This window comes from Pseudopipra pipra, chromosome 21 (genome assembly GCF_036250125.1).
Source record: "Pseudopipra pipra isolate bDixPip1 chromosome 21, bDixPip1.hap1, whole genome shotgun sequence".
Lineage (NCBI taxonomy): Eukaryota > Metazoa > Chordata > Aves > Passeriformes > Pipridae > Pseudopipra > Pseudopipra pipra.
Window position 1 is genome coordinate 2,196,386 of NC_087569.1, and position 24,885 is coordinate 2,221,270.

Here is a 24,885-nt window from a genome sequence, read left to right on the forward strand (position 1 = left end):
GAAGCCAGGAGATTTAGGAGTCAGGGTGAAACCACATGAGGTCGAGCACAGAATGCCAGATCTGATCTGCCCAGCTCTGGATTCTTATTCCTCCTTGCCTTTGGTGGCTCCTCAGGAAGTGCCCCTGAACCTGCCCTTCTGAGCTGCAGACCCCAGCCAGGGCCAGCAGTGGGGTGGTGCTTGGGGGAACCCCCCCGGGGATGTGAGTCATGGACTGACAGCTCAACCTGGGAGATTTGGGGCTCATTATTCTGGCTTTTAATCCTCTGATTAGCCCAGTTCCTACCAGCCCTTGTGATCCTCGAGTGAGTCACCACTTTTCTCCTCAAAGCTGTTTTCTTCCCATGTTTCCTGCTGGTTTATGGATTTTCCTTGGTTTTATTGAATAGATGAGCTCAGAAATTTATAATCCTTTGGCCAGCAGTGGCTGGGACAGTGGGAATCTCCTTGTGGCTGTGGCTGTGCAGGGTTTGGGTTTGTTCCTGCAGTTCAGAGCAGGTGTAAACCAGCCCTTGGGCTGCGTGTGCCAAACTGCCCTTGCAGCTCAATTCCCGGTTTTAGGGTGAGCAGAGCCTCTTCCGTGGCATTTGTTGCACAGAGTTGGGGAGAAATTAAATATTTACTCTTAATTAACCTAATTAGTGCAAGAGAGGAGCTCCTGTGGGTGCAGCTCATCCTCTGACAGGGCCTGTCCCTCTCCATCGACAGCAGGGAGACCGTGAAGGACAAGGGGACTTTCTTGTGAGCAAACCCAAGCAAGCCTTGCTTAAAACCTGTTTTAAAATCACTGCTTTTGGAGCAATTTGCCCTGGTGGCAGGGAGGAGGAGGGGGATGTAGGCTGGGGGGCTCCCTCCTGCATCCCAGGACTGATCCCACCCCCACATCCTCAGTCACACCGTGGCTGTGTCCAGCCTGCAAAGAGAAAAGCTCTTTACTTTTTTTTTAGGTGAATCTGTTTATTCTGCTTATTAAGGACCTAATAACAGCTTGAGCTTCTTTCTGGTGACTAAATATTTTAGTTCTTATCCAATGTCTGGTGAGGTTTGTAGGAATTTTGTGTTGATTTGGAGAGGCATTGCCTTAGGCCCAAAATATGCTGCTTTAACCAGGCACACACAAAGGAGTGCTCTGGTCCCCAGAGAGTCCAGAGTGTGGGGATGCCAACCCTGACAAAAGCTCTTCCTAAACAATCCCATGTGTGGGTGGGATTACAACATTTTATAACATCCATCTCACCTATCCTGAAAGCTCTCTCTGTGTCTGGCCCCACATCTGGGCCATCTCTGGAGATCTGAGGGACAAAAGTGCCTTCTGAGGGATGAGTCACCTCACCCTGACACTGGGGGTGAAGTTCTTTGGGGAGGTGCCTCTCTTTCCTTGTGGGTGCAGGAATTTAGGTGATGGGCTTGGTGATAGTAGGGGAAGAGATGCTCCCTGCTGAAGACTTTTTCCTGCTTTAATGCAAACCCAAATATAAGATGAGAGACTGGAAATATAAGAATAGCAGAAGCTGGTCTTGGATTTTGGGAAGGATCTGCCAGCACTAGATTAAGGTGTTGTGGCAGTTGTGGCCCTTGTCACAGCCAGGAGGGAGCAGGGGGTCACTTTGGGCACAGCTGTGGCACTTCAGAGCTGGTCTATGGACACATCTGTCCGTGAGTCCTGTGCTGAGGGGACAGGTGACAATGTTGGCTCCAGCCATCCCCTCCCATGTGCTGCCAGGCCTCCACTGCACCCTGATCCTCCAGCCTGGGAGGAGCAGCAGTGCCATCCTTGCAGAAAAAAGAAGATTAAAAATACCCTATGAACGGGTTACAAAAGTATTTGACTTGTCAAAAGCTTTTCACAGAATCCCAGAATGGTTTAGGTTGGAAGGGATGTTAAAACCCATCCAGTCCCACCCCTGCCCTGGGCAGGGACACCTCCCACTAGCCCAGGTTGCTCCAACCTGGCCTTGGACACTTGCAGGGATGAGGCAGCCACAGCTTCTCTGGAAAATCCATTCCAGGGCCTCCCCACTCTCCCAGGGAAGAATTCCTTCCCAATATCCCGTCTAACCCTGCCCTCTTTTGGTTTAAAGTGCTTTCTTTCCAGAGCAGGAGGGGAAAAGCAAGAAAAGAATGGTTTGCAGCTTTCTTTTCCTTTTTTGGTGTGTGAAAACTTAGAGGTTTGGTTTTCATTTAGAAAATGCAAAAAAAAGGGAAAACAGTCCCAGTGTGAAAATGAAATATAACAATAGGGTTTGGGCAAAGCAAAGCACTCTGGAGAAAAACAGCCACTACAGTTTCATTGTCCTGAGTAATTGTTGCTGCTTTTTGGAGGGAGTCAAACACCCCTAAATTGTGGGTCTGCAGAGAGTGTGGGCTGGGACCCCTGACAATGCAGGAATTAATTGCTACCTTTAAACCATACATTTGTTTAACAGCTGCTATTAGTTCATTTTAAGGGATTTTACAGCTCTGGGACTAGACCCAGCTCCCTCTGCCATCATCACAAGATGCCACTGGCAGCGTCAGGGGTTGGGCTGAGCTTTGTGCAGCACGTGTGTGACCCAGTAAAGTCTGGTCTTAACACAGATGGAGTAAAATCCTGCCTCCCTCCTACATGTCTGGAGCTTAGGAGAGCTTAAGTCAGCTGGGTTTAGTCTGGCTTGCCACTGACCCTGCTGGAGGGGTTCACTGCTGGTTGTGTGGGGTTGGGGAGGAGCATCCCCAGCTAAATAAGGGATGTGTCCCCTCCCAATGCTTCCAGTACATCAGTGGCTGGTCAGACCTGAGGAGCTCCAGGAGAGCAGGGTCTGTGTTTCTTCAGGGTACCTTTATCTGGGACTGGTGAGAATGAAAAGAAATTTGGAAATGTTAGTGTGTTTTCATGGAAATGAACTTCCTGGGACCTGGCAAGTCCACCCTGACTGGGCTGTGTCTCCTTGCTGGGATTTCTGCTGGACCTTCTCTGCCAGCCCCTTTCTCTCTGGACCCAGGCTGGGCTTGGACTCCTGGCTGGCACAAAGCCCAGGGCAAAGCTGGGATTTAGGAATTGGGTCACCCCAAACACCTTCATAGAATTCTGGAGTGTTTGGGTTGAAAGGGATCTTAAAGCTCACCTTGTTCCAACCCTGACACCTTCCACTAGCCCAGGTTGCTCCAAGTCCTGTCCAACCTGGCCTTGGACACTCCCAGGGATGGGGCAGCCACAGCTTCTCTGGGCAAAGAGAAGCTTTTTTCCTCACGATTTTCTTATGGCAGGAGGGTGTTGGAGACCTGGAGAGCGTGTGGGTCTCTGGGAAGGCTGAGTCATGTGTCTCTGGTGAAGACATCTGTCCCAGGAGTAATTATAGCGAGATGAAAACCAGCAGTGACAAGCTCTGTACCAGCAGTTGGAGCTCAGATTCTCATTTCATGCTGCAGAAGGATGAGTAATTCTAAATAGCTCTAAAGACATTTAAAAGCACCCAAACCATGACAGACAGAACAGAGCAAATGAGAACAAGGTAAGTTATTAAATGCTTTGTGAGCAGATACAAAGCCCTGTTATCAGTGGGATGCTGATACAGGGTTGTCATTGTGCAGTGTCCCTGGAATGTGCTGCTCTGCTGTGGGGCAGGTTTGGTGACACCACAGCTGATCCTTCCTTTCCCAGCAGAGCTGGAGGCTTTGGCAGCATCATCAGCTCTGAGCTGGGTCAGGTAGTGATGAAACCACAGGATCCCAGAATGTGCCGAGCTGGAAGGGACCCCCAAGGATCATGGAATCCAGCCCTCAGCCCTGCACAGGCCCAGCCCCAAGAGTCACCCCCTGTGCCTGAGAAAAAGGAGTCTCCAGACTCCATGGCAATGCTTGGTTTGGATGGAATTACTGGTTGTGTAACCCCTGTAGATGCACTCACGGCCTGAGTGAGTGGTGCTGTGGTGAGGGAGGGTGAAGGTGAGCTGGGGGGCCACTGCTCTGCTCCCACCTTGGCTCCTGACTTTGTCATGACTTTCAATCCAGAGTTCCAGTTCTTGAACACTGGGCTGATTGTCCTGGAAATGTTGTCATTGGCTCAGTGTCTCACAGAGTCACAGAACGTGCTGAGTTTGAGGGACCCCCAAGGATCATCCAGTCCAACCCCTGGCCCTGCACAGGCCCAGCCCCAAGAGTCACCCCCTGTGCCCCAGAGGATCAGCCAAACCCTCCCTGAGCTCTGGCAGCCTTGGGGCTGTGCCCACTGCCCTGGGGAGCCTGGGCAGTGCCCAACCAGCCTCTGGGGGAAGAACCTTTGCCTGAGATCCAACCTGAGCCTGCCCTGACACAGCTCCAGCCATTCCCTGGGTGCTGTCCCTGGTCCCCCCAGAGCAGAGCTCAGTCCCTGCCCCTCCTCTGCCCCTGCCCAGGAAGGTGGAACTGCACTGAGGTCTCCCCTCAGTCTCCTCCAGGTGAACATTCCAAGTGCCCTCAGCTGCTCCTGGGGTGGTTTCCCCTCCAGGCCCTGGTGCAGCTGCTCCATCGTGGGGCTTTCAAGAAAGTCCTTATTAAAAAATCCAGGGGAACCATAGGATGATGGAAGGAGTCTTGCTGGGAGAGAAAGCTTGGAACACCCAAACATGCCAAGGAGGCAGGAGGAGAACCCCAACCTGTCCCTGTCTGGGCTGCCCTTGGCAGTCAGGAAGGTGGGAGCATCCAGCAGATTTATCCCTGCCTCCAGCAGGATGGGGATCAGTGTGATGTGAGCCAAAGCTCACCTTTCCAGGGGACATCAATGAGCAGCTTCTCGTTAAACTAATGGAGCAGAGCTGAGAGGGTCTTTGCAGCCCCAGAGCTTCACAAGAGCAGATCCTTTTGCACCTGGATGCATCTTTTTAATTAAAAAACGAGTTTTGCCAGCATTTTCTGCTGGAAACCTCAGCCCTGGGAGGTGTTGATGATGGCAGAGGCACCTTCCAGGTGAAGCCCTGCTGAGTCTGGCACGTGGGACCATGTTTAGAGCTGATTTAAAGCCTGTTGGAGTGGATGGGAGCATTCCCATTTTCCTTCAAGGACTTGGCTCACACTTTAGAAGTGTAATTTGAAGTGGAGCCAGAATGTAGCCTAGGCTTCATTTTAAAGGGAATTTGGCTGATGGCTTTTCATTGCTTTAAGGGCTGCAGTGACTTTAGGGCTGCCTGGTGACTCACAGGTGAAAAAATAAAATAAAATAAAATAAAATAAAATAAAATAAAATAAAATAAAATAAATAAAATAAAATATCTTAACATGCTGGTATGACTTGCAAAACCATGAGTAGTGTTGGAGCAGCCCTTCTGAATAACCTTGGAGGAGCAGAGAGATGCATCAAAGGCTCAGCCCCTGAGGCTGCAGCAATGGGCACTTTGTCCAGCAGAAAAATTTGGGGACATCAATCTGGGAGCAAACAAAGAGGGATCTTCTGAATTTCTGTTTTGTTTCCATCTCTTCTGGCTTTGTGTTTTCACAGGAAATGTCTATATTTATCATTTTGTCCCGGTACCAAGCCCAGGGATGCAGATGAATGAGGGACTAATAAAGATTGGTGTTGAAATCTGAACAAATGGACGAGAAGTGACTCATAAAACTGGGGATGACCCGAGGAGACAGAGCTGCTCATGGTCTCTTTTCTTCTGCCTTGTTCCCTTTGTATATTCCCGTTTCCAAAACTCATTATTCCTATTTGGGTTTGGAAATGCCTATCAGAAAAACCTGAAAAATTTCCAGACGCTGAAGTTGAAAAGTGCAGACTTGATGAGGATCTTTTGTTGCACCAAATCTGAAATTTTGCTCCATTCACAGCTTTCATTTTTATTGTTGGTTATTGGGAATTTTGAACTTAGTGCAAACACAGGAATACAGACATTCTCCACTCTGATGAGCTCTAAATGAGACTCATCCATGGTCTTGGGATGCTCCCTGAGCTCTGGCAGCCTTGGGGCTGTGCCCACTGCCCTGGGCAGCCTGTTCAATGCCCAGCCACCCTCTGGGGGAAGAACCTTTCCCTAAAATCCAGCCTCCCCCTCCCCTGGCACAGCTCCAGCTATTCCCTCAGGTCCAAGCACACGTGGGCTGTAAATCTGTTCTTGAAAACGTGTCCTGTGCTGCTGCTCTGGGTTTTGTAGCCTCTGTCATGCCTTTTGAAAGGAAGAAAATAGAAGGAGCTGCTTCAGCAGGAAGGTTATTAGTGCTGGGCTGCCCTTGAATGGCGAGTCTCGGATTTGGAGGCAAAAGCTGAAATGAGACATTTTCCATTTTCTGATTCAGTCTGTGGAGAGAGTCCTTTTAATCTCAATTTAATGAAAGTCGGCTCAGGACGTGTGAGTGACTGAGTGCTTGGAGAGACAGGAGGAAAGCCTGAAGAGGGCTCAAAGCAAGATGAATCTCTCCTTTAGAGGAGGCTGAATTTGGAACATGGCTGGGTAACCACCACAGTCTTGTTTGTAAGTATGTGATGCTTCATTTACAGCATTTGTGTTTGGAAATGCATTTCAAGAAAACGTGGAAAATTTTCAAAAACTGAAGTTGAAAAATGTAGACGTGATGAGGATCTTTTGTTGCACCAAATCTGAAATTTTGCTCCATTCACAGCTTTCATTTTTGTTATCATTTATGGGGAATTTTGAACTTGATGCAAACACAGGAATACAGACATTCTGATGAGCTCTAAATGAGGCTCAATCCATTGTCTTGGAATGTTCCCTGAGCTCTGGCAGCCTTGGTGCTGTGCCCACTGCCCTGGGGAGTCTGGTCAGTGCCCAACCACCCTCTGGGGGAAGAACCCAGATGGCTTTTGGGAAATGGCTCCTATTCCTGGTGGAAAACGTGGCAGAATGGATTGACTCAGTGACAGTCACACCAGGAGCTCCCACCTTGTCCAGTCTCTCAGACCAAACTAACAGAGAACAGTCTGGTCTCATTGTTCACTTCAGCCTCTGCCCTCCTGCTACATCACAGGGGGGGCTTTTCCCACAGCCCTTCCCCAGCTACAGAGTTTCTGGAGTGTTCTGAGTTCCCACCCATCCCACCAAGGCAGGAGGCTCCTCTGGGACTTGATCTTGTCCTTCAGATCTTCACTGGTGCCTCCCCAAAGTCCATCAGAAAGCCCTGCACAGCAGGTCCCTTGCCCTTCCCACTGTGTTGTAGCAGGTGACTTCCAGTATGTTGATCCAGCTGAGGGGCCAGGGCTGTGCAGGGGTGGCCCAGGGCTGTCTCAGCAGCTGTGGTGCCCTGACCTGATGAACATCTAGGCAGTTGTGCACCAGGAACTTGGCCAGAGGGGTGGGGGACATCATGGAGAGCTTTAAACTTGCTGCTTTTTGAGGAGGTGCCAAAGCCATTTTGTCCCACAGGGTGGGACAGTTAAATCCAGGCTCTTCTGCCTTTGGAAGCCTCTCCTTGCTGGGAGCTGCCAGGAGCACTGGAGCAGCACCAGAGCTTTTGCTGGCTTTGTGTCCCAGTCCAGAACAAAGCACTTGTTGCCTTTGGGTGTCGATCTCACCCACAGCCTGGGAGGTCCTGCTGAACTGCTTCAGAAGGTGGCCAAGCACAGCAGGACCTCCCTGTGGTGGTGCTGCACCAGGGATGCTGTGCCAGCTGCACCCACACCACGTGGGCTCCTCATTGCCCTTTTCCTCCTGTATTTTCTCCATCTGGAAGCTCTCACTCTTCTTCCATGAAGCCGCACTGCCCACACCTCAGCTGCTCCCTGGCGACAGATGATGTGGAGGAGCTGTTGAGGAACAGAGTGAAACCCAGCTGCATCCACCAGTCCTCTAGGAAGGGAGCTGCTGGCATGGAAAAATCATAGAAACATAGAATGGTTTGGGTTGGAAGTGAACTTAAAGATGGGTTTGTTCCATCCCCCTGCCGTGGGCAGGAACATCTTGCACTAGCCCAAGTTTCTCAGAGCCTGGTCCAACCTGGCCTTGAATTCTCTGGGTGGGGAATTCCTGACTAAGAAATCCCTGCTCTTCCCTGGACTCTGCTCTCTGGCTGTAACTGAGGGATGGGAGAGGAATTCACCTCCTGAGCAGCCTGGCCTCCTTCCCTGCCAGCTCCACTTATCCCTCCCCAGTCTGGGATGGAGGAAATGGCTTTCCCACAGGACTCTGAGCCCAGAGCAGGATGTGTGATGAGCTGTACAAATGATCTTCCTAGAAATGTCTGATTAGAGGATAATCACCATTTTCCTACTTCTTGGTGGGTTTGGAAGCTCTCAGTTAACAGGGAATGGTCACTATTTTCTTTGTGCTGGGATAAAATATCTGAGTGTGTGTGTGTTCCTGGCTACAAAAAACATGGATTGTTTTGATCAACAAAAAGGATTCCACATGAGCTATTTTATGGCTCTGTAATGACTGTTGGGGTGACAATCTGAATCTGCATTGTGGGCTTGTATCCCTTCCACTGCACTTATCCCTAACTGGGAGATCAAGGACAGGAGGAGCCAGGGAGGAAGATAAGGACCGAGCTGCTGTTGTGAAAGTGCAATCTTGAAATCCTCCTGTGCTGAGTGGGATGTAGTGCTGCTAGCCAGGGTTGTTTTACAGTGACTCAGGGCATTGTTATTCTACAGGTTTTCTTATTCTTAATTAGTGACTTTAGAAAGGGATGTAGGATGAAAATAGGAACAAATGGATATTAGGTGATCTCAAGGGACTGTGCAGTTGTGGACTTAGAACTGAAATTCTTACCATTTATTGCATATTTAGTGAGAGTTTTACACAGACCATGATGAGGAAAAGCACAGGAGTGGTAACACATGTATCAAATGAATAAACAGCATCCTGTCAGATAAATGCAGGAAAGTGTTCCTATGTTTTTGCCACTGTCCCTGTGCTGCCCATTTCATGCAAAATATGTAATATCAGTTCCTAAACTTTGTAAATAAACCAATCCTCGAGTCCATGACCTGTCCAGAGGTGGTTTGGTTTGCTTTGATCCAAAGCCTTTGGATGAAGCTCCTGCAGCTCTTTGGGAAATGAGTGTTCCCACCAATACTTACAGTTTAATTCACTGGAGAGATGTGACTGCTCGGGAAAACGGAGCCTTTATTGCCTGTCAGAATTCCTTAAGGTTTATCCCTCCACACTTGGCAGCGTGCCTGTGTTGCTCAGCTCTCTTCTCCTGCTTCAGCTGTGTTAGAACTTCACTGAAAGCCTTTGATCAGCTGAAGCAGAGACTGAGCTTTAAAAGATTCCCAACTTTGTCTTCCTTGTCCACCAGCCTGTTGTTCTTACACACCCCGACCACATTCAGGGCCTTTTGTGCTCTTCTGTGACCAAAGGGAATATGTGCCCTGATCCATCTGGGAATCACACATGGATGGTCCCATCTCCTCTGTGCTCTGAGGAACCTGGAAACACCTCAGAGCTGGTTTTCAGTCTGGTCCCTGTGGACACCAACTGTCCAGGAATAATTTTACAGTGTCTGTGAAGAGGGAAAGAATAAAGAGTTCTTGGAGGATGAGCAGTGATCTGACTTGGAGAACTTCTAAAGGATCTCCTCCTCAACTGGAAAAACTTACAGGGCTCAAAGATTACAAATATAGGAAAGACACTCTAGTAGGCATTTAAATTTAAAACATTTCTAAAGGCCTTGCAGTAAGAAAAAATTCCTTCTATTCCAGGATCTTGGAAGGGCCTCGGGCACTGCAGTAGGAACCATCCAGGTGTTGTGACAGCCCCTCTCCTCACGAGGTGGTATCTCAGTTGGACTACAGGGGTTGGACAAGGAGAGGACAAAGGCAGATAGCACAGAAATTACCTGTCAAGGTGCTCAGTGGAAGAACCAGGGCAGGATTTCACACCTCTCTACCTCAGCCCAGTGGTGTCCTCCCGGTGACCTCCACACATCTGCCTCGAATTGTAGGGTAATTCAGGCTGGAAGGGACTTTTGGAGGGTTGTAGTTCACTTCCAGCTCCAAGCTGGCCAAGCTTCAGGCTTGGATCAGCTTTCCCAGGATCAGCTCAGCCAACACTTCCCTCCCCCAGTGGTGGGACACAGGAGCTGGTTTGGTGGCAGGCAGAGGTGGCAGAGGTGGCTGTGGCTCTGCTGGGGAAAGGCTGCTGCTGCTCTGGAGTTACCTGAGATCTCCTGAAGGAGCTGTGACCAGAGGTGCTCTTGTTCCAGTGGGTTGGGTCACCCTACACAGTGCAATCCTAAATGTGTTCTGCCCTCAGTGGCTTTGCTTGAGTTACATTTATGGAGGGCTCATGAAGCTGCTCTGCCAGCAGACCTGGAGTATTTTCTTCAGGGCCCCTGTGATGCTTTAATTATGATGAATAATCCAATAATAATTATAAATAATAAATATAATTATAAATAATAAATGCAATTATAAACAATTATAAATAGAAATTTAATTATTAGAAATAACATTATAATGTTATAAATGCTCCATGAGAGCATGAATTGACCAAGATACATTTGCATGTATCTTGTTGTTGTACCATGGAGGACACAACACCCGGGTGTGCAGGAATATCCACCCCATCCCTCGTCAAATCCATGGAATCCTTCCTGTGTTCAGCAGCTGCTGCTGCTTAGAGAGGGATCTGAAACCCTGGCTCTGGGAAAGACAGTGGGAATTGTGCTGTTGGGCTCAGGGAGGGCAGGAATTAACATCCAAACAGGGCTTTGCTCAAGATTAGGTTGTGCTAATGCTGTTAATGAAAAGAGGACTCAGCTCTGGTTTTAATCAGTTCTGTGCATAACAGGAGGGAAGAATTATTTTGCATCAGACGCATTTTTGCTTCCATCCCCTTCCAAATCTGTCCCCAGTCATTGCACAGCCTTGGTCCTCCTGGCTGTTCTTTTTGTGTGCTGTTGGAAAGGTGGAATTTCTGGCTGCTGGGAGCAAGGTCAAGGGCTCTGAAGGCAGTGGCCATTCACCCAGAGTGTGTCTGCACCAAAAAAAGAGCCCCCAAAGTATGTCTACATCAAGAAAAGAGCCCCCAAAGCATTATCTCCATAAAGGAAATGCTGTGGTCTTCATTAAACCAACATCTAATGCTGAGTTCAAGCCCTGGCCACTTGCTCTGGAAACATCTGGAGAGGAAAGAGAGAGTCCAGCTGGAAGGGCCACTGAGGCAGTGGGATGGTCTTGGAGTGTCTGAGGGACAGATGAAGCAGCTGCAGCACAGTTATCACCCCAAGTGCTGCCCCCAGACACAGGACTTCCAAATTTAAAATCAGAAGTGGATCTCAGAGGCTGCTCTGTCCTGATGGGAAATGTTCCTGGAGTTGGCCTGGCTTGAAGGAGTGATGGTCAAGAGCTGATGGTGCCTGCCAGGAGATGAGCAGCAGTTATTCATCCCAGAGGGCCTTTGCACAACACTTTACCTGCACAGGCACTGCAATTTTAACATCATTTAGTGGAGCTCTGTGCCAGCCCATCATCTGTGGGGTTTGGGATGATGGTTCAGGCTTTCAGCTTCCGTCCTTGCTTTGAGTTGCAAAGCATTCATTATTTGGGGATTTTAACAGTGCCAGAGAAAATAAGCAGATGGTGGAGTGAATGGCAAAAACATGACAGGACTGCCCTGGTCTCCAACCATCTGGTTTGGACCTCAGTGGGTGTTTGGACCTCGGTGGATGTTTGGAGCTCGCACACACTCAGTCCATGGGCAGCAGGCACGGGGCTGGGGAGGGACAGGGACATGAACAGCCCACAGGTGAGGATCTGACCTCAGGGAAACAGGGGCAGATCCTTGTTCCCCTCTGTGACAAGGAGTTCTGAATTCCACCCACCCCAGCTGAGCTGGCTGAGATCCCCCTGCAGTGACAGTGGGTGAGGGCTCAGTGTCACTCTGGGCTTTGGCAGGACCCCTCTGGCTCCCTCTGACCCTTCTGCACGTCAGGGCTGAGCATTTCCTGCTGCCTGACCCAACTAAAGTGCAGCAATAACATTCAGGGTGGAGCTGTGTCCAGCTCTGGGGTCCCCAGAACAGAGAGGACATGGACCTGCTGGAGAGTCCAAAGGTGATCAGAGGGATGGAGCAGCTCCACTGGGAGGAAAGGCTGGGAGAGTTGGGATTGTTCAGCCTGGAGACAAGAAGGCTTTGGGGTGACCTGATTGTGGCCTGTCACTACCTGAACAGGCTCCAAAAGAGCTGGAGAGGGAGTTTTGACAAGGGCCTGGAGTGACAGGACAATGGGGAATGGCTTCCCACTGACAGAGGGCAGGGTGAGATGGGATACTGGGAAGGGATTCCTCCCTGGGAGGGTGGGGAGGCCCTGGCACAGGTTGCCCAGAGAAGCTGTGGCTGCCCCTGGATCCCTGGAAATGTCCAAGGCCAGGTTGGAGCAACCTGGGTTAGTGGAAGGTGTCCTTGCCCGTGGAACTGGATAAGCTTTGAGGTCCCTTCCAACCCAAACCATTCCATAATTCTGGGATGATTTTTCAAAAGCACATTTGTACCACTGGCTCAGACACATCCAGCTCCCTCAGTGGCAGCAAGCCCAGGGCACACTGTACACCAGCCATGGGCTCTGAACCCCTCTGAAGAGGAACAAGATCTAAAACTGAGGTAGAGAGCCTCAGATAAGCTGCCAGCTCATTTCCACACTGTCCCACAGCCCTTCCAAGCATAAGGAATGAGGAAGATGGGGGCCAAAACGTTGGAGAGCTTAGGAAACATTGTCAGCCTGGCTTTGAGCGTTGAGAAGGTGCAAAGTACCTCCTGTGTGTGTTCATGTGTGTGTGGACTCACAGACCCCACCCCAGATCATGTTCCCTCTGCCTTTGCCTCCTCTTGTTCGGAGCTCACGAGCTGCTCTGTTGAGGAGTTGTTTGAGCAGGTTCTGCAGAGAGGATGGGCTGAGTCACAGTCACTCACATCCCTCTGGGAACATCCCTGGAGGAGCTTGGCTCCCTCCCAGCCCCTTCCCCATCAGGCTCTGCTGGGAGGAGATCTGTGATGCCAGATCCCAAGTGCTGCAGTTGGGATGTGCTGGAGTTGAGAGGCCTGGAAGGAGCTTGGTGGAGCTGGGTCCTGGCAGCTCAGGAGCTGCTCCATCACACCCCAAGCTGTCTCTGCACAAATAATTCTGCTTCAGAACCGCCTCTGATGGTTCAGATGATCCATGGCATGTTCCCCCCTCCTCCTGCCACTCCCTACATGGAATAGTGTTAGTCCAAAGAACCATCTACAGATAATTCCCTCTGAAGGCTTTTTGGGCATGAAAAATAGATCAAAATTCTGTTGAGCTATTTATGCTGCTTTATTTTTACAGCTTTGACAGAGATGGGAATAGGAAAATGAGATCAAGATGCTTTTGGTACATTACTGGAAACAGAACAATAAAAAAAAAGAGCAACCTCCAAGCAGTTCAGGGTCAGATCCTGCAGGTAATTTCTGTACCAGGAGTGTGTAAAGCCCAGCAGGTTCTGCTCCTTCTGAGGGCTTACAGGGATTGTTGGTGCTCTTTTGAAGGCACTTGTCTTTTAGGAGTCTGTAATAATCTTTGCATTATACTGTTACAACATAATCAGGTCCTTGTCATGCTGCCAAGCCTGATAACATCAGAGCACTGAGGAACTGCAGCTCTAAACTTATTAGGAAGACCCAGATCCATCCCAAGGTATTTCCAGAGCACTGGAGCTCTGGGCTCTGCAGGGATGTGCTCTCAGCCAGGTGGCAGCTGGGGGGGACAGATTTTTGGCTCCAGCTCCAGCAAAGACTGGGAGTCCAGGTGTGAGAGCATCTCTCCAAGTGTTCTCAAGATGGGATTTAAAAATACTCTGTTTGTCTTTAAAAAAAAAAAGAATTTGGGAGCACTAAACCGACAGAGCTACAGTGGCTCTGCTATAGTTTAATTTTGCAGCAATTAAAGCACCAATCTCGATGCACTGGGAAGCAAAAAGCTGCTTTTCAGCTGTTTTTCCAAGCCAGGAGGATGTGGGCACTTGTCATTCCAAGGAATCCTCCTCACGCTGAGCTTTGTGATCAGAGTCTTTTAATTCCAGCTTCCCACCAAGGCCATTCTCACATGTCTTACCTGGTGATAAAGTCAAATCCATACCTGTTGCATGTCTTGTGTTGTAGGTGATGCACTGTTTAGGAGGGGTTGTGTTGCATTTGTTGGGGAAGCACAGCATAAATTTTTCCTTGGAAAAGCCTCCAGCTGGAGCAAACTCCCCTCTGGGGAGGTGTCACCCCTGCTCTGCTCTGGGGGGAATCTTGCTTTATTCTGACCTCTGCAAAACCTCAGATGTTAAACTGTTTATGGTCCTTGCTGAGTTAAGAGGGTGAAAAGTGGTTATTCCCTGGTGTTGCTGCAGGTTGGGGGTTGTGGAGTGGGTTGTGCACCTGCTTTGGCATTTTAAAGTAGTCATTCTGTAAGGAATTAATTCAGCCCTCTCAGAAGGAAAGGTAAGACATTTGGGCACTGGACAATCTGGGCATTTCTCTTATTGCTCTGGCACAAGACAGACAGGAGCCTGTCCAAAGTATCATCTGTAAGGATAATAAGTGAGAAAAGGAATGCCAAAAAGGAGAAAGAGAATGAATTTTTTTAAAATCTATTATAACCTTCTCCTCCCACTTCCACCCTCTGCTGGAGTGGGGTGGGCTGAGATGGTCAGCTTTGGATATGATCCATTCAAAATTCCTGTTTTAAGGAGATGGCACATCATTACCCTGCCTGATCTTGTTGGAAACGATAGGACTTTTAAAATAACTTTACTTAATGGTTTTAATCAACTTTTAATTAATTGTTTTAATTAATCATAACCAATATCTATTAATTATAAATAGTGTGTTATTCTTAAATTGCTTACTCTTAATTCCTCTTATCCAGAATTTAGCAAAGTTGTCATAAGGTACTTTTGTGGGCAAATAGCTTGGGAAAAGTAATGAAATTTTAAGTTTTGATAAACTAACTCTGATCTGCTTCAGTGAACAAAAGCCTGGGAGGGAAGGCTGGACTGTTGGACATCTGGAATGCAGAATTTATGGACCACAAGGACGTTTTGCAGAAACAAAAAGATAACAAAGAGACTCAGTATTCATGTTGGAAACTCCCTAACAGAGGAAAAAGGTCCAAAAAAGACTAAAAATGTGAACTAATTGACATGAACAGTGAGGGATTAATAACCAATAGTGGATAGAATACTGATTAATGAACGAGAATTATGTAGTTCAGAACCAATGAACATTAATTACTTTGTTTGCTAAAATGCATAAAGAGGTGAAAAAGTTTTGCATCAGGGTCTGTGTGGAGGCCAAGATTTTGCTGGTCACACACAAACCTCCTGGCCAAGAATAAAATAATTTATGCTCATTAACACTAAAAAGAGTTTTATTGTGCTGATAATTTTGGAAGGATTTAGTGACAATTTGGCTTTTTGGGCCTGATCCTCTGGGAAAGGTTTTCCAGGGGCTCATGACAGAGGAAAGAAACCCACAGGTGCAGCAATGAAAGTCCTTTTCCTGTTGCAGCAGGATGTGGAGTCTCCTTTGCTTTTTCCCAGAGGTTTCCAAGGGAATTCATTAGTTCAGGATGAAGCTGGGTTGGGATTTCCAGCAGGATCCCAGAATGTGCTGAGTGTGTGGTTCCTTAACTCACCTTAATTCAGCTCCCCACTGATGGTTCCAGGGGAGAGTGGCATTTACAGGAGACTGGAGGAGCATTTCAGTGATGATAGAGGACACAACATCTATCTCTCTATAAATATACACATAAAAGTATGGAATATCAGCCAGCCTGCTGGGGCTGAGGGTTCTGCAACGTGACTGTCACCCATAAACAGCCCCCAGCCAACCATGTGGAGGTGTTTATTTACCAGAATTGGGATTTAACAGGCTGGCTGGGGGATGTGAGTGTCACCACAAGCCTTGTGACAGGGAAATAAAAGTCCTCCTGCTGAGTGGGCACAAGGATTTGGGGCATTGCTGAGCACAGAGGTTTGGGGGAGCAACCCCTTCATCCCATTCCTGACCCCTTTGCTGCTCTGGCACCTTGAGGAGCAGCACAACCTGGGCCCTGGGGACATGGAATGGGACACAGCAAAGTGGGAACAGAAAGGATAGAAAGGCTGGGAATGTGTCTGTGCATGTTGTTTGTTCTGACAAAAGGAATAATTTGGAGAGATACCATCTCTCAGAACTGCACAAAGGAGCACGTGGAGAAATGATTATTTCTCTGCCTTTTTTTGCTGTTTCTCAATTTTCTTATTTAGCTCTTTGTTCTGATACATTCTGTATTATTTTAGCTTTCCTGAGTAATTGTGTTTTTTCCCTTAACTTTGGAAGTTACTTGGGAAAGAAGGGAGGGGGGGGTGAAGATAAGGCAAAGCTGTTAAATGGGAAATCTATGGCTAATTAAGGCCTGGCTTTGCTAATCACCTTAGAAATGAAGTTATCAGTTGAAAAAGCCTGGAATTGGTGCAATGAAAGTTTGGAATGGGCTTTCCCCCCCCCTCTTTCCTTCTGTCACAATGGATTCAGAGATTAAAAGTTTACCTTGCAGACAGATCTTGACACCACGAGACATGTTGTCTCTTTGCATTATCTGCAGGAGGCTGGAGCTGCTCTGGGATGGATTTCAGTTGGAATAGTTAAAATTTGGCAAAGTTATAAACAAATAAAGTCAGGATCCTTTAATGGGAGCTGTCAGTGTTCATCACAGATGTCACAGCACACTCCAGCTGGAGCTCCATGTCCAGGACAAGAGGGAGTCACTGTCCCTTCTCCTCCTCCTCCTCCTCCTCCTTCTCCTTCTCCTCCTCCTTCTCCTTCTCCTTCTCCTTCTCCTTCTCCTTCTCCTTCTCCTTCTCCTTCTCCTTCTCCTTCTCCTTCTCCTTCTCCTTCTCCTTCTCCTTCTCCTTCTCCTTCTCCTTCTCCTTCTCCTTCTCCTTCTTCTCCTTCTCCTTCTCCTTCTCCTTCTCCTTCTTCTCCTTCTCCTTCTCCTCCTTCTCCTTCTCCTTCTCCTTCTCCTTCTCCTCCTTCTCCTTCTCCTCCTTCTCCTTCTCCTCCTTCTTTCTCCTTCTCCTCTTTCTCCTTCTCCTTCGTTCTTCTGCTTCTTCTTCTGCATCTTCTGCTTCTGCTGCTTCTGCTTCTTCTGTTTCCTCTACTTCCTCTTCCTGTTCCTCTTCTGCTTCTCCTCCTCTTCTTCTTCCAATAATAATAGCAACAATAACTATTATATTATAATTGTTGTTACAATTCTTGTTCTGCAGAGTCCAGGTGCCAACACTGTGGTTTCCCCCTGGAGGTGCTGGGACAGGACACCACCCTGGCACTGCTCTGGTTGAAGGAGGAGGAGGCACCAGCCCCATTTTCCCTTCTGCTCTTGCAGAATTCCTTTTCCCCACTATCATCTTCCCTTGTGCAAAATCCAGCTGTGAGCCCGAGTTCCCTTGCAGGGCTTGCAGTGAGGAGAAGGGGGATGTTTGAGTTCTGCTGCCATCCCAGGGGAAGCAGCTCCTGCCTCAGTGTTTGCTGATGAAAACACCCTCCTGGAGTTAATAATTGTGTCTTCCCCTCCCTGGCAGTGGCACCACAGCACTGCTCCACTGCCTGCAGGAGCCTGGGGAGGGGACCAAGTTTTCTTAATATTTATGCATTAAACCTGTATTTTCCAGGTTTTTCTCTGCTCTTTTGTTAGAGCTGTGGCTGTGCCTTCCCCTGTGGTGCTGGTTGGACTCCAGTGCTGCTCCCCTGCACCCAGGAGAGCCCCAGGGGTGGGCAGAAGGGGCAGCACAGGGTGGAGGACGCAGCTCTGACCTGCTGGAAGGATTGAGGTGGGGGCCAAGGCAGCAGCCCCTTGTGCTCAGCAGCATCTGAGCATCCAAACCCATCTCCTGGAATCATGGAATTGCAGAGTCATAAAACCATTAGGGTTGGAGAAGCCCTCCCAGCCCATGGAGTCCACCCTGTGCCCACCTTGTCCCCAGCCCAGAGCTCTGAGTGCCACCTCCAGTCCTTCCTTGACACCTCCAGGGGTGGAGACTCCACCACCTCCCTGGGCAGCCCCTGCCAGTGTCTGACCACCCTTTCCATGGAGAAATTCCTCCTGCTGTCCAACCTGACCCTCCCCTGGCACAGCTGGAGGCCGTTCCCTCTCCTCCTGTCCCTTGTTCCCTGGGAGCAGAGCCCGACCCCCACCTGTCTCAAAACTCCTTTCAGGGAGTTGCAGAGAGCAAAAACATCCCCCCAAGGCTCCTTTTCACATCTAGAAAGTGGATTGTCAGTGCAGTGCCAGCTGTACTCGGACATTTCACTGCTTGAGACAAATGGTTCCTTTTCCACGTTGAATTCTTAGGACATTTTGCTTGGAAAATAATTGCAAGTGTCTCACCCAGCAGCTTTCTGCAAAACACATCAAAGATCTCTGGGTGATGGATTTGTTTTCTCTTTGTTTCCCTGGGATCTCTTCACTAGAATTCAGTGTTAACTGGTTATTTATAAATGCCAGCCTCTTTCCATGGGTTTTGATCCCTCCTGTGTGTGGAGGGATGGAGACATTATTGAGTCACCCTCATTCACTGGAGGGGGATGATTCTATTTTTAATTCTGCATCAGTTTCTGGGTGAATGAATGGCAAGTTAATGGTCATGTGGGAATCTGAATGTCAGAAAACAAGGGGGAAACTTGAGACTTGCTCATCATGTTTAACCCATATCATATTTAACCTATATCAAATTTAAAATAAATATCATATTTGAATGTGCCTCTAGGGGCCAGCCATGGAGAGGGACTTGGGACAAGGACATGGAGTGACAGGCCAAGGGGGAATGGCTTCATACTGAAAGAAAACAAGGATAGATGGGATATTGGGAAGGAATTGTTCCCTGGGAGGGCACAGGTTGCCCAGAGAAGCTGTGGCTGCCCCATCCCTGGAATGTCCAAGGCCAGGTTGGAGCAACCTGGGCTAGTGGAAGGTGTCCCTGCCCATGGCAGGGGTGGGAATGAGATGATCCTTAAGGTCCCTTCAACCCAAACCATCCTGTGATTCTATGATTTCATCCTTTGCAGGATGCAATATAAAGACTCTGCCTTGTTAAATAGGCTAAACATGAATTAATTCGACAACACCTGTTTTTTTAATTGGTTTTGGTGTTCTGGTTCTTGATTACCTAATTTCTTGATTAACCATCTAGTAGGAGATAATTCTTCAAAGGATTAGAAAAACTCCAGGCTGATTGTCCTGTTGATGCTCTTCTTTGCAGCAAATGAAGGGACTGTGGGTTTATTTGCCATGAACATGAAAAATCCAGTAGGGTTCCTTAACAGGAAGATAATCTCTGTGTTACAGGTCTTTTGTGGGACAAATAGGGACATAAATGAGGGTTCCCAGAGAACCTTCTGCCCTCAGGGTCTGAGAGCTCCAGGCTGGGACATCAAGGCATGTGAGGATGGAGATCCACTGAGTCCTTCTGCTCCTCTGGGGCTCAGTCATGGTTAGTGCAGGGATAAACCAGCAGAACTCTTCAAAAATGCCTCATAAAACCAGATTTTTTAAAAATTTATGCTGACAGGTCAGGCAGATAGAAGCCTGGTCTTTCCTTGTGTAATTTTTGGATTTAATTTGTATTGATCTCTCTGGAACTGACTCATGGATGTGTACACAGGCACTCAGGTTACTCCAGTAGGTGAATTTCCAGGTAGTTTGTACAGATATTCCAGAAATTTAAGAAAGTTGACATGAATTACTTAACTAAAGCACAGAAGAACAACAGTGGGACTGTGTGACTGGAGGCAGGCTGCTGGAAAATGACATTTTAATTAATTTTACAGTTTTAAAATAATTCTTCTGACCTCAAATCAGGATAAAACCAAACAAATCCCCAAACCTACAGAACCAGGTGGTGCTGAGGTCACCCAGGACTGGCAGGTTTATTCAGTGTTGTGGTTGAGCCCAGCACCTTTGGGAGCACCCAAGGGCAGAACTCAATGTTCTCATTTCACCAAGAGGTTGAGAAACTAAAGAACTGAGCAGGCAAGAAACACAGGCAGTTCCTGTCTACTGCCTTGGGAATAAAACTTTATAAATATATATTTTTTTTTCCTTTAGAACTGCTTTGTTCCAGTCTGGTTTGCTCTGTTGCAAATCTTGGAGCAGACCTGGAGGGCTTGGCTGGGCAGAGGTGGGGTGTGGGAGGATGGGAGGGATGATGACCCTCTCAGAGCTCAGCTCTGATTTCAGTCTGCAGGCAGGAAATTGTATTTAAAAGTCTTCTGAGAGGTCAAACAGCAGAGCAGGAGCAGGATGGGGTTTTTCTGCTTCACGTTCATGCACAAACTAATAAAATGGAGATTATTTTTGGTGTGAACTCCTCTGCTGCAGCAGGAGAGAGAACAGCAGGCGAAGGTGTCCTTGTTTGGGTCACCTGGGCTTGGGACATGCACGTGCCCTGCACTGGGGGGGCTAAAACTCCCCCTCAGAGGTGCCCCCGGGGCAGCTGATCCAGGCAGGAGGCTCCTGGTGCTGCTGGAAGAGCCAACGGAGCAGGGGCGGTAAAAATCCGGGACCACAGATGGGAGGAAAGGTGGTGAGCCTGGAAGAGATCCCAGAAACACTGGGTGTTATAATAACTGTGCAAAATGCTAATGCAGAGCAGGCTGCAGAATAGGGAACACTGGCATTGTTAGGCCTGCTTGGCATGTGTGTCTGGAATGGTTTCCTGGTGTCCTGCAGACCTGGCTGTAAGGTAAATAACTTCTCAGTGGTGACAAACAGGGAGGGAAGAACCCAGGTGTGGCAAGTCTTCCTGCAAATTCCCTTTTCTGTGAGGTAAAAAGAAGATCTTAAAAGATTTGATAACTTGCAAAGTGTGATTTAAGGGAATTTTAAAGAGCACGTGAAAGAAGAATAATGAACAAATGTTTTCAAGTGGGAGAAATCTGTCCCTGCCATATGTTCCACTGACTCATCCCTTCTGCAGGAGGAGATCTTGCAATTGTTTGAACTGTTCCAGTTGCTTAATCCTTTTTATTTGGGAGCAGCATCACTGTAAACTCAGCTCTGGATCCTACACGGTGTGACAGCAGCCAGGGAATGGCTGGAGCTGTGTCAGGGCAGGCTCAGGTTGGATCTCAGGCAAAGGTTCTTCCCCCAGAGGCTGGTTGGGCACTGCCCAGGCTCCCCAGGGCAGTGGGCACAGCCCCAAGGCTGCCAGAGCTCAGGGAGGGTTTGGCTGATCCTCTGGGGCACAGGGGGTGACTCTTGGGGCTGGGCCTGTGCAGGGCTCAGGGTTGGACTCCAGGATCCTTGGGGGTCCCTCCCAGCTCAAAACATTCTGTGATTCTGTGATCCTGCTGGAAATCCCAACACAGCTTCATCCTGAACTAATAAATTCTCTTGGAAACCTCTAGGAAAAAGCAAAGAAGACTCCACATCCTGCTGAAACAGAGAAAGGACTTCTGTTGCTGTACCTGTAGGTTTCTTTCCTCTGGAAAACCTTTCCCAGAGGATCGGGGCCAAGCGGCCACATCAGGCTATTCATGATATACCAGATCTTGGTATTAATGTGCCATCTCCTTAAAATATGATTTTTGAATGGACCTGACCATCTCAGCCCACCTCCATTCCAGCAGGGAATGGAAGTGAGAGGAGAGGGTTATAACACACTACAAAAAATTAATTCTTTCTTTTTCTTTTAGCATTCCTTTTCTCCCTTTTTATCCTCGATGATCCTTGGGGGTCCCTTCCAGCATATTCTGTAATCCTGTAAAGTATAGAGTGGTTTGGGTTGGAAGGGACCTTAAAGCTCATCTATTTCCAACCCCGGTGCCATGGAGAGGACAAATTCCCCCTGGGGAGCAAAGGCCAAACGTGGCCACGGGTTTCCCCTTCCCAGCTCTGCTCAACCCCCCCCACTCCTGCCCCTTTCCCCTGCCCAGAGCGTGCTGCTGACGGTTCTGTGGGTTGTGTTGCAGGTGTGGCTGTGTGGGGGCAGCATGGAGGTCCTGCCCTGCTCCAGGGTGGCCCACATCGAGCGCAAGAAGAAGCCCTACAACAACAACATCGGGTTCTACACCAAGCGCAACGCGCTGCGCGTGGCCGAGGTGTGGATGGACGACTACAAGTGGCACGTCTACATCGCCTGGAACCTGCCCCTCGAGGTACTGAGGCCTTCAAATCTATGGGAAATAACTTTTAGGAGACCTTGCTAGCACCTTCAGCTTGCCAGTATTCCCTAAATTCCTAACAACGCTGTTTAACGTCCTTTGTTAAGGATCATGACAGACAAGGGTGTCTGTAAATATGTACTGACAATGAGACACAACACTTATTGTAAGTAGTCAAAACTGCTCAGGAGCCTTGAAACCCTCCCAGAAGGGTCATAGGAGATGAGGAGGAAGATGAAGAATATGAAGATGAGGGGTTTTTGGGACCTCTGACTCAAATTTGGGAGGCGTGTCAAGGGTGGTACTAAAGGAGGGACAGGTTTGGAAGACGGTTCTGCATCACCTGGAACCTGCCCCTGGAGGTACTGAGGCCTTCAAATCTATAGGAAATAACTTTTAGGATAGCTTGCTAGCACCTTCAGCTTGCTAGTATTCCCAAAATTCCTAAAAATGCTGTTTAACATCCTTTGTTAAGGATCTTGACAGACAAGGGTGTCTGTAAAATGTGCTGAGAATGAGACCCAACAGAGACACAACACTTGGTATAAGTAGTCAAAAGTGCTCAGGAACCTTGAAACCCATCCAGAAGGGTCAGAGGAGATGAGGAGGAAGATGAAGAAGATGAAGATGAGGGGTTTTTGGGACCTCTGACTCAAATTTGGGAGGCGTGGTGAGGGTGGCACTAAGGGAGGGACAGGTTTTGGAAGCGGGTGTAACAGTACTGGGTAGTGCTTTGAATTTTTAATTAGGTAATGCTTTGAGTTGTTAATTAGGTAATTAATAAAGGCAAAAGGCTTTGGTAGCTCTGGAGTCAGGCTTTGGAAGAAATTAGGATTCTCGTGCATCCAACGTCGTAATAATAAAAGGAATAATAGTAAAACTCACAAATTGAGTCTTAGGGGTTTTCTTTTAAGTGCTGATTTTAGGCATCAGCACAGCCAAGGCACCTTGTCCTGAGTTTTCACTTCACTTCTTAAAAACTTGAATTCTAGAGCATTTAGTGCCCCTGGTGCAGGAGAGCCTGAACCACCCTGGGTTGGTGGCTCACAGGAGATCCCCTCCCAGCAGCACCACGGGCCAGTGCCCCAAAACACTCTCTTGAAACAGCTTTGGTGGTTCAAATATTTCTGCACAGAAATGCTCAGGTTTTCTCAGGTCTGATAATGTTATCTTTGAAGTAAAACATGTCACAGCATGATGGAAAACCATGGGATCCCAGCAGCAGGTCAAGGTGACCATGCCTGGAGGCACATCCTGCACGGGGACTGCTCGAGGTGGTGCCTGGCACTGCTGGGGAAAGCTCTGTAGGCTCCAGGAGGGCTTTGTGGAGATCCAGAGCTGCTGCTTGGGCTCAGCTCTCCGGGCAGGCTGTGTCTGATCTTGGAAGCCAAGGGCATCTCCTGCTGCCTGGAGCGCCCTGGGAGCAGCCCTGGCAGGGCCAGACCCCGTGTCCTGCTGCTGGTCCTGGCAGAGGGGGACAGAGGGGTGCTGGGGGTGGGGAGACAGGGATGCCCTCCAGGTTTTGGGTGGGATGAGGGTTCTGGGTGCCCCCCCACGTGCAGTGGGTGACTGAGGGCTGGGCTGCTCTCCTCAAGTGTGAGGTGAAACCATTGCCAGCAGTGTCCAGAGCCCATGTGAGCAGTTATTTCCAGCCACCCTCTTGGTGCTAAAAGTAACCTCCAAAATATTCCTGCTTGGCAGATCTCAGCAAAGAGCTGCTGGGATCCTGATCCTGATCCTGCTGTGCTGCAGCAGCATCCTCAGCTGGCAGCATCTGCTCCAGGGCCTCTGGAAAAACAATACAGCCTAAAAAATCTGAGCTGCTGCTGCTTCCTGAGGAAAGGTTACACCTGTGGAGAGTTCCTGGCATTTGGAGCCACAGTAGTCCCAGAGTTTGTACAGAATTGGTGCCTGTGCTGCAGGTTGGTGGTCCTGGGGGTGCTGGGGAGTCCTGGGGTGGTTGGTATAAATATAGGAAGAAATAGCTGCCTAGAGATGGAAGGAAAAGCTGTTTGCCCAGGGAGCTGCAGGAGGGCACTGCCTGCCATGGGCACTGCTCCAGGTGCTTGGGAGAGGAGCTGTAGGACTGAGGGAATTTAGGGATCTCTGAAAAGAGATTTCAAGACCCAAATGCCCATAAGTAGAGATCTTAAATCCTGATCTTCAGCCTGATTCTTGTTTAGAGGTGAGGCACCACCAACCTGCTCAGGAACAGCTTCAGAGCAGGGCGGGAAGGGCTTAAAACCCATTGGGAAGCTGCAGGTCCTGTAGAGCTTGGAAAAGGCAGCAGCACATGGATCAGCAGTGGGGGTGGGTCTGGGTAACCCAAAATCAACTGGAGATTTTTATATACCAAAAAAAATCCAGATTTAATTTTTGAGCAGCTTTGTTTGCTGGGGTGGGATTTTATACACGGAATTCTTTTGTGATGCCACTGAATTCCAACCCAAGGCAAACCCCTGCCCTGCTATTTGAGGTGCTGCCTGACTGATTTGTTGTCCCACCCCATTTTGTCCACTCAGATTTCAGCCTGTCCTACCTGTCTGCACTGAATCATCTTTATTTTTACCTCTGAGCTACCAGTGGCACATTAAAATGGTGTCTTTTCTCAAGCAGAGTGAATAATTCATTAGAAGATCATTACAAGCATTGTAATGGAAAATTGCTTTCCCAGTTGTATTTAATGATCACTGCAAAGACAAGAGCAGGAGCTAAAATAGAGTAGAAACCCAGACACCTGCAGGAAGGAGAAAAAGGGGCTGCAATGTGCCTTTGGCTTCCTTGCTGCTGCATTAGCTCCCCAAATTCCATGGTGGAATAGGAG

At 48.6% G+C, this 24,885-nt stretch overlaps 2 protein-coding genes across 2 annotated transcripts in view; both read left to right on the top strand.

The window, feature by feature from the left end:
- The window catches only part of AUTS2 (activator of transcription and developmental regulator AUTS2), a 1,122,443-nt gene that overhangs the window by 1,019,898 nt on the left and 77,660 nt on the right, over window positions 1-24,885 (top strand). The window lies entirely within an intron of this gene.
- The window catches only part of GALNT17 (polypeptide N-acetylgalactosaminyltransferase 17), a 217,753-nt gene that overhangs the window by 177,578 nt on the left and 15,290 nt on the right, over window positions 1-24,885 (top strand). Inside the window, exon 7 of the mRNA XM_064677617.1 lies at window positions 21,870-22,055. Within this exon, the coding sequence (XP_064533687.1) occupies window positions 21,870-22,055 (186 nt within the window). The remainder of the gene's footprint in view (window positions 1-21,869; window positions 22,056-24,885) is intronic.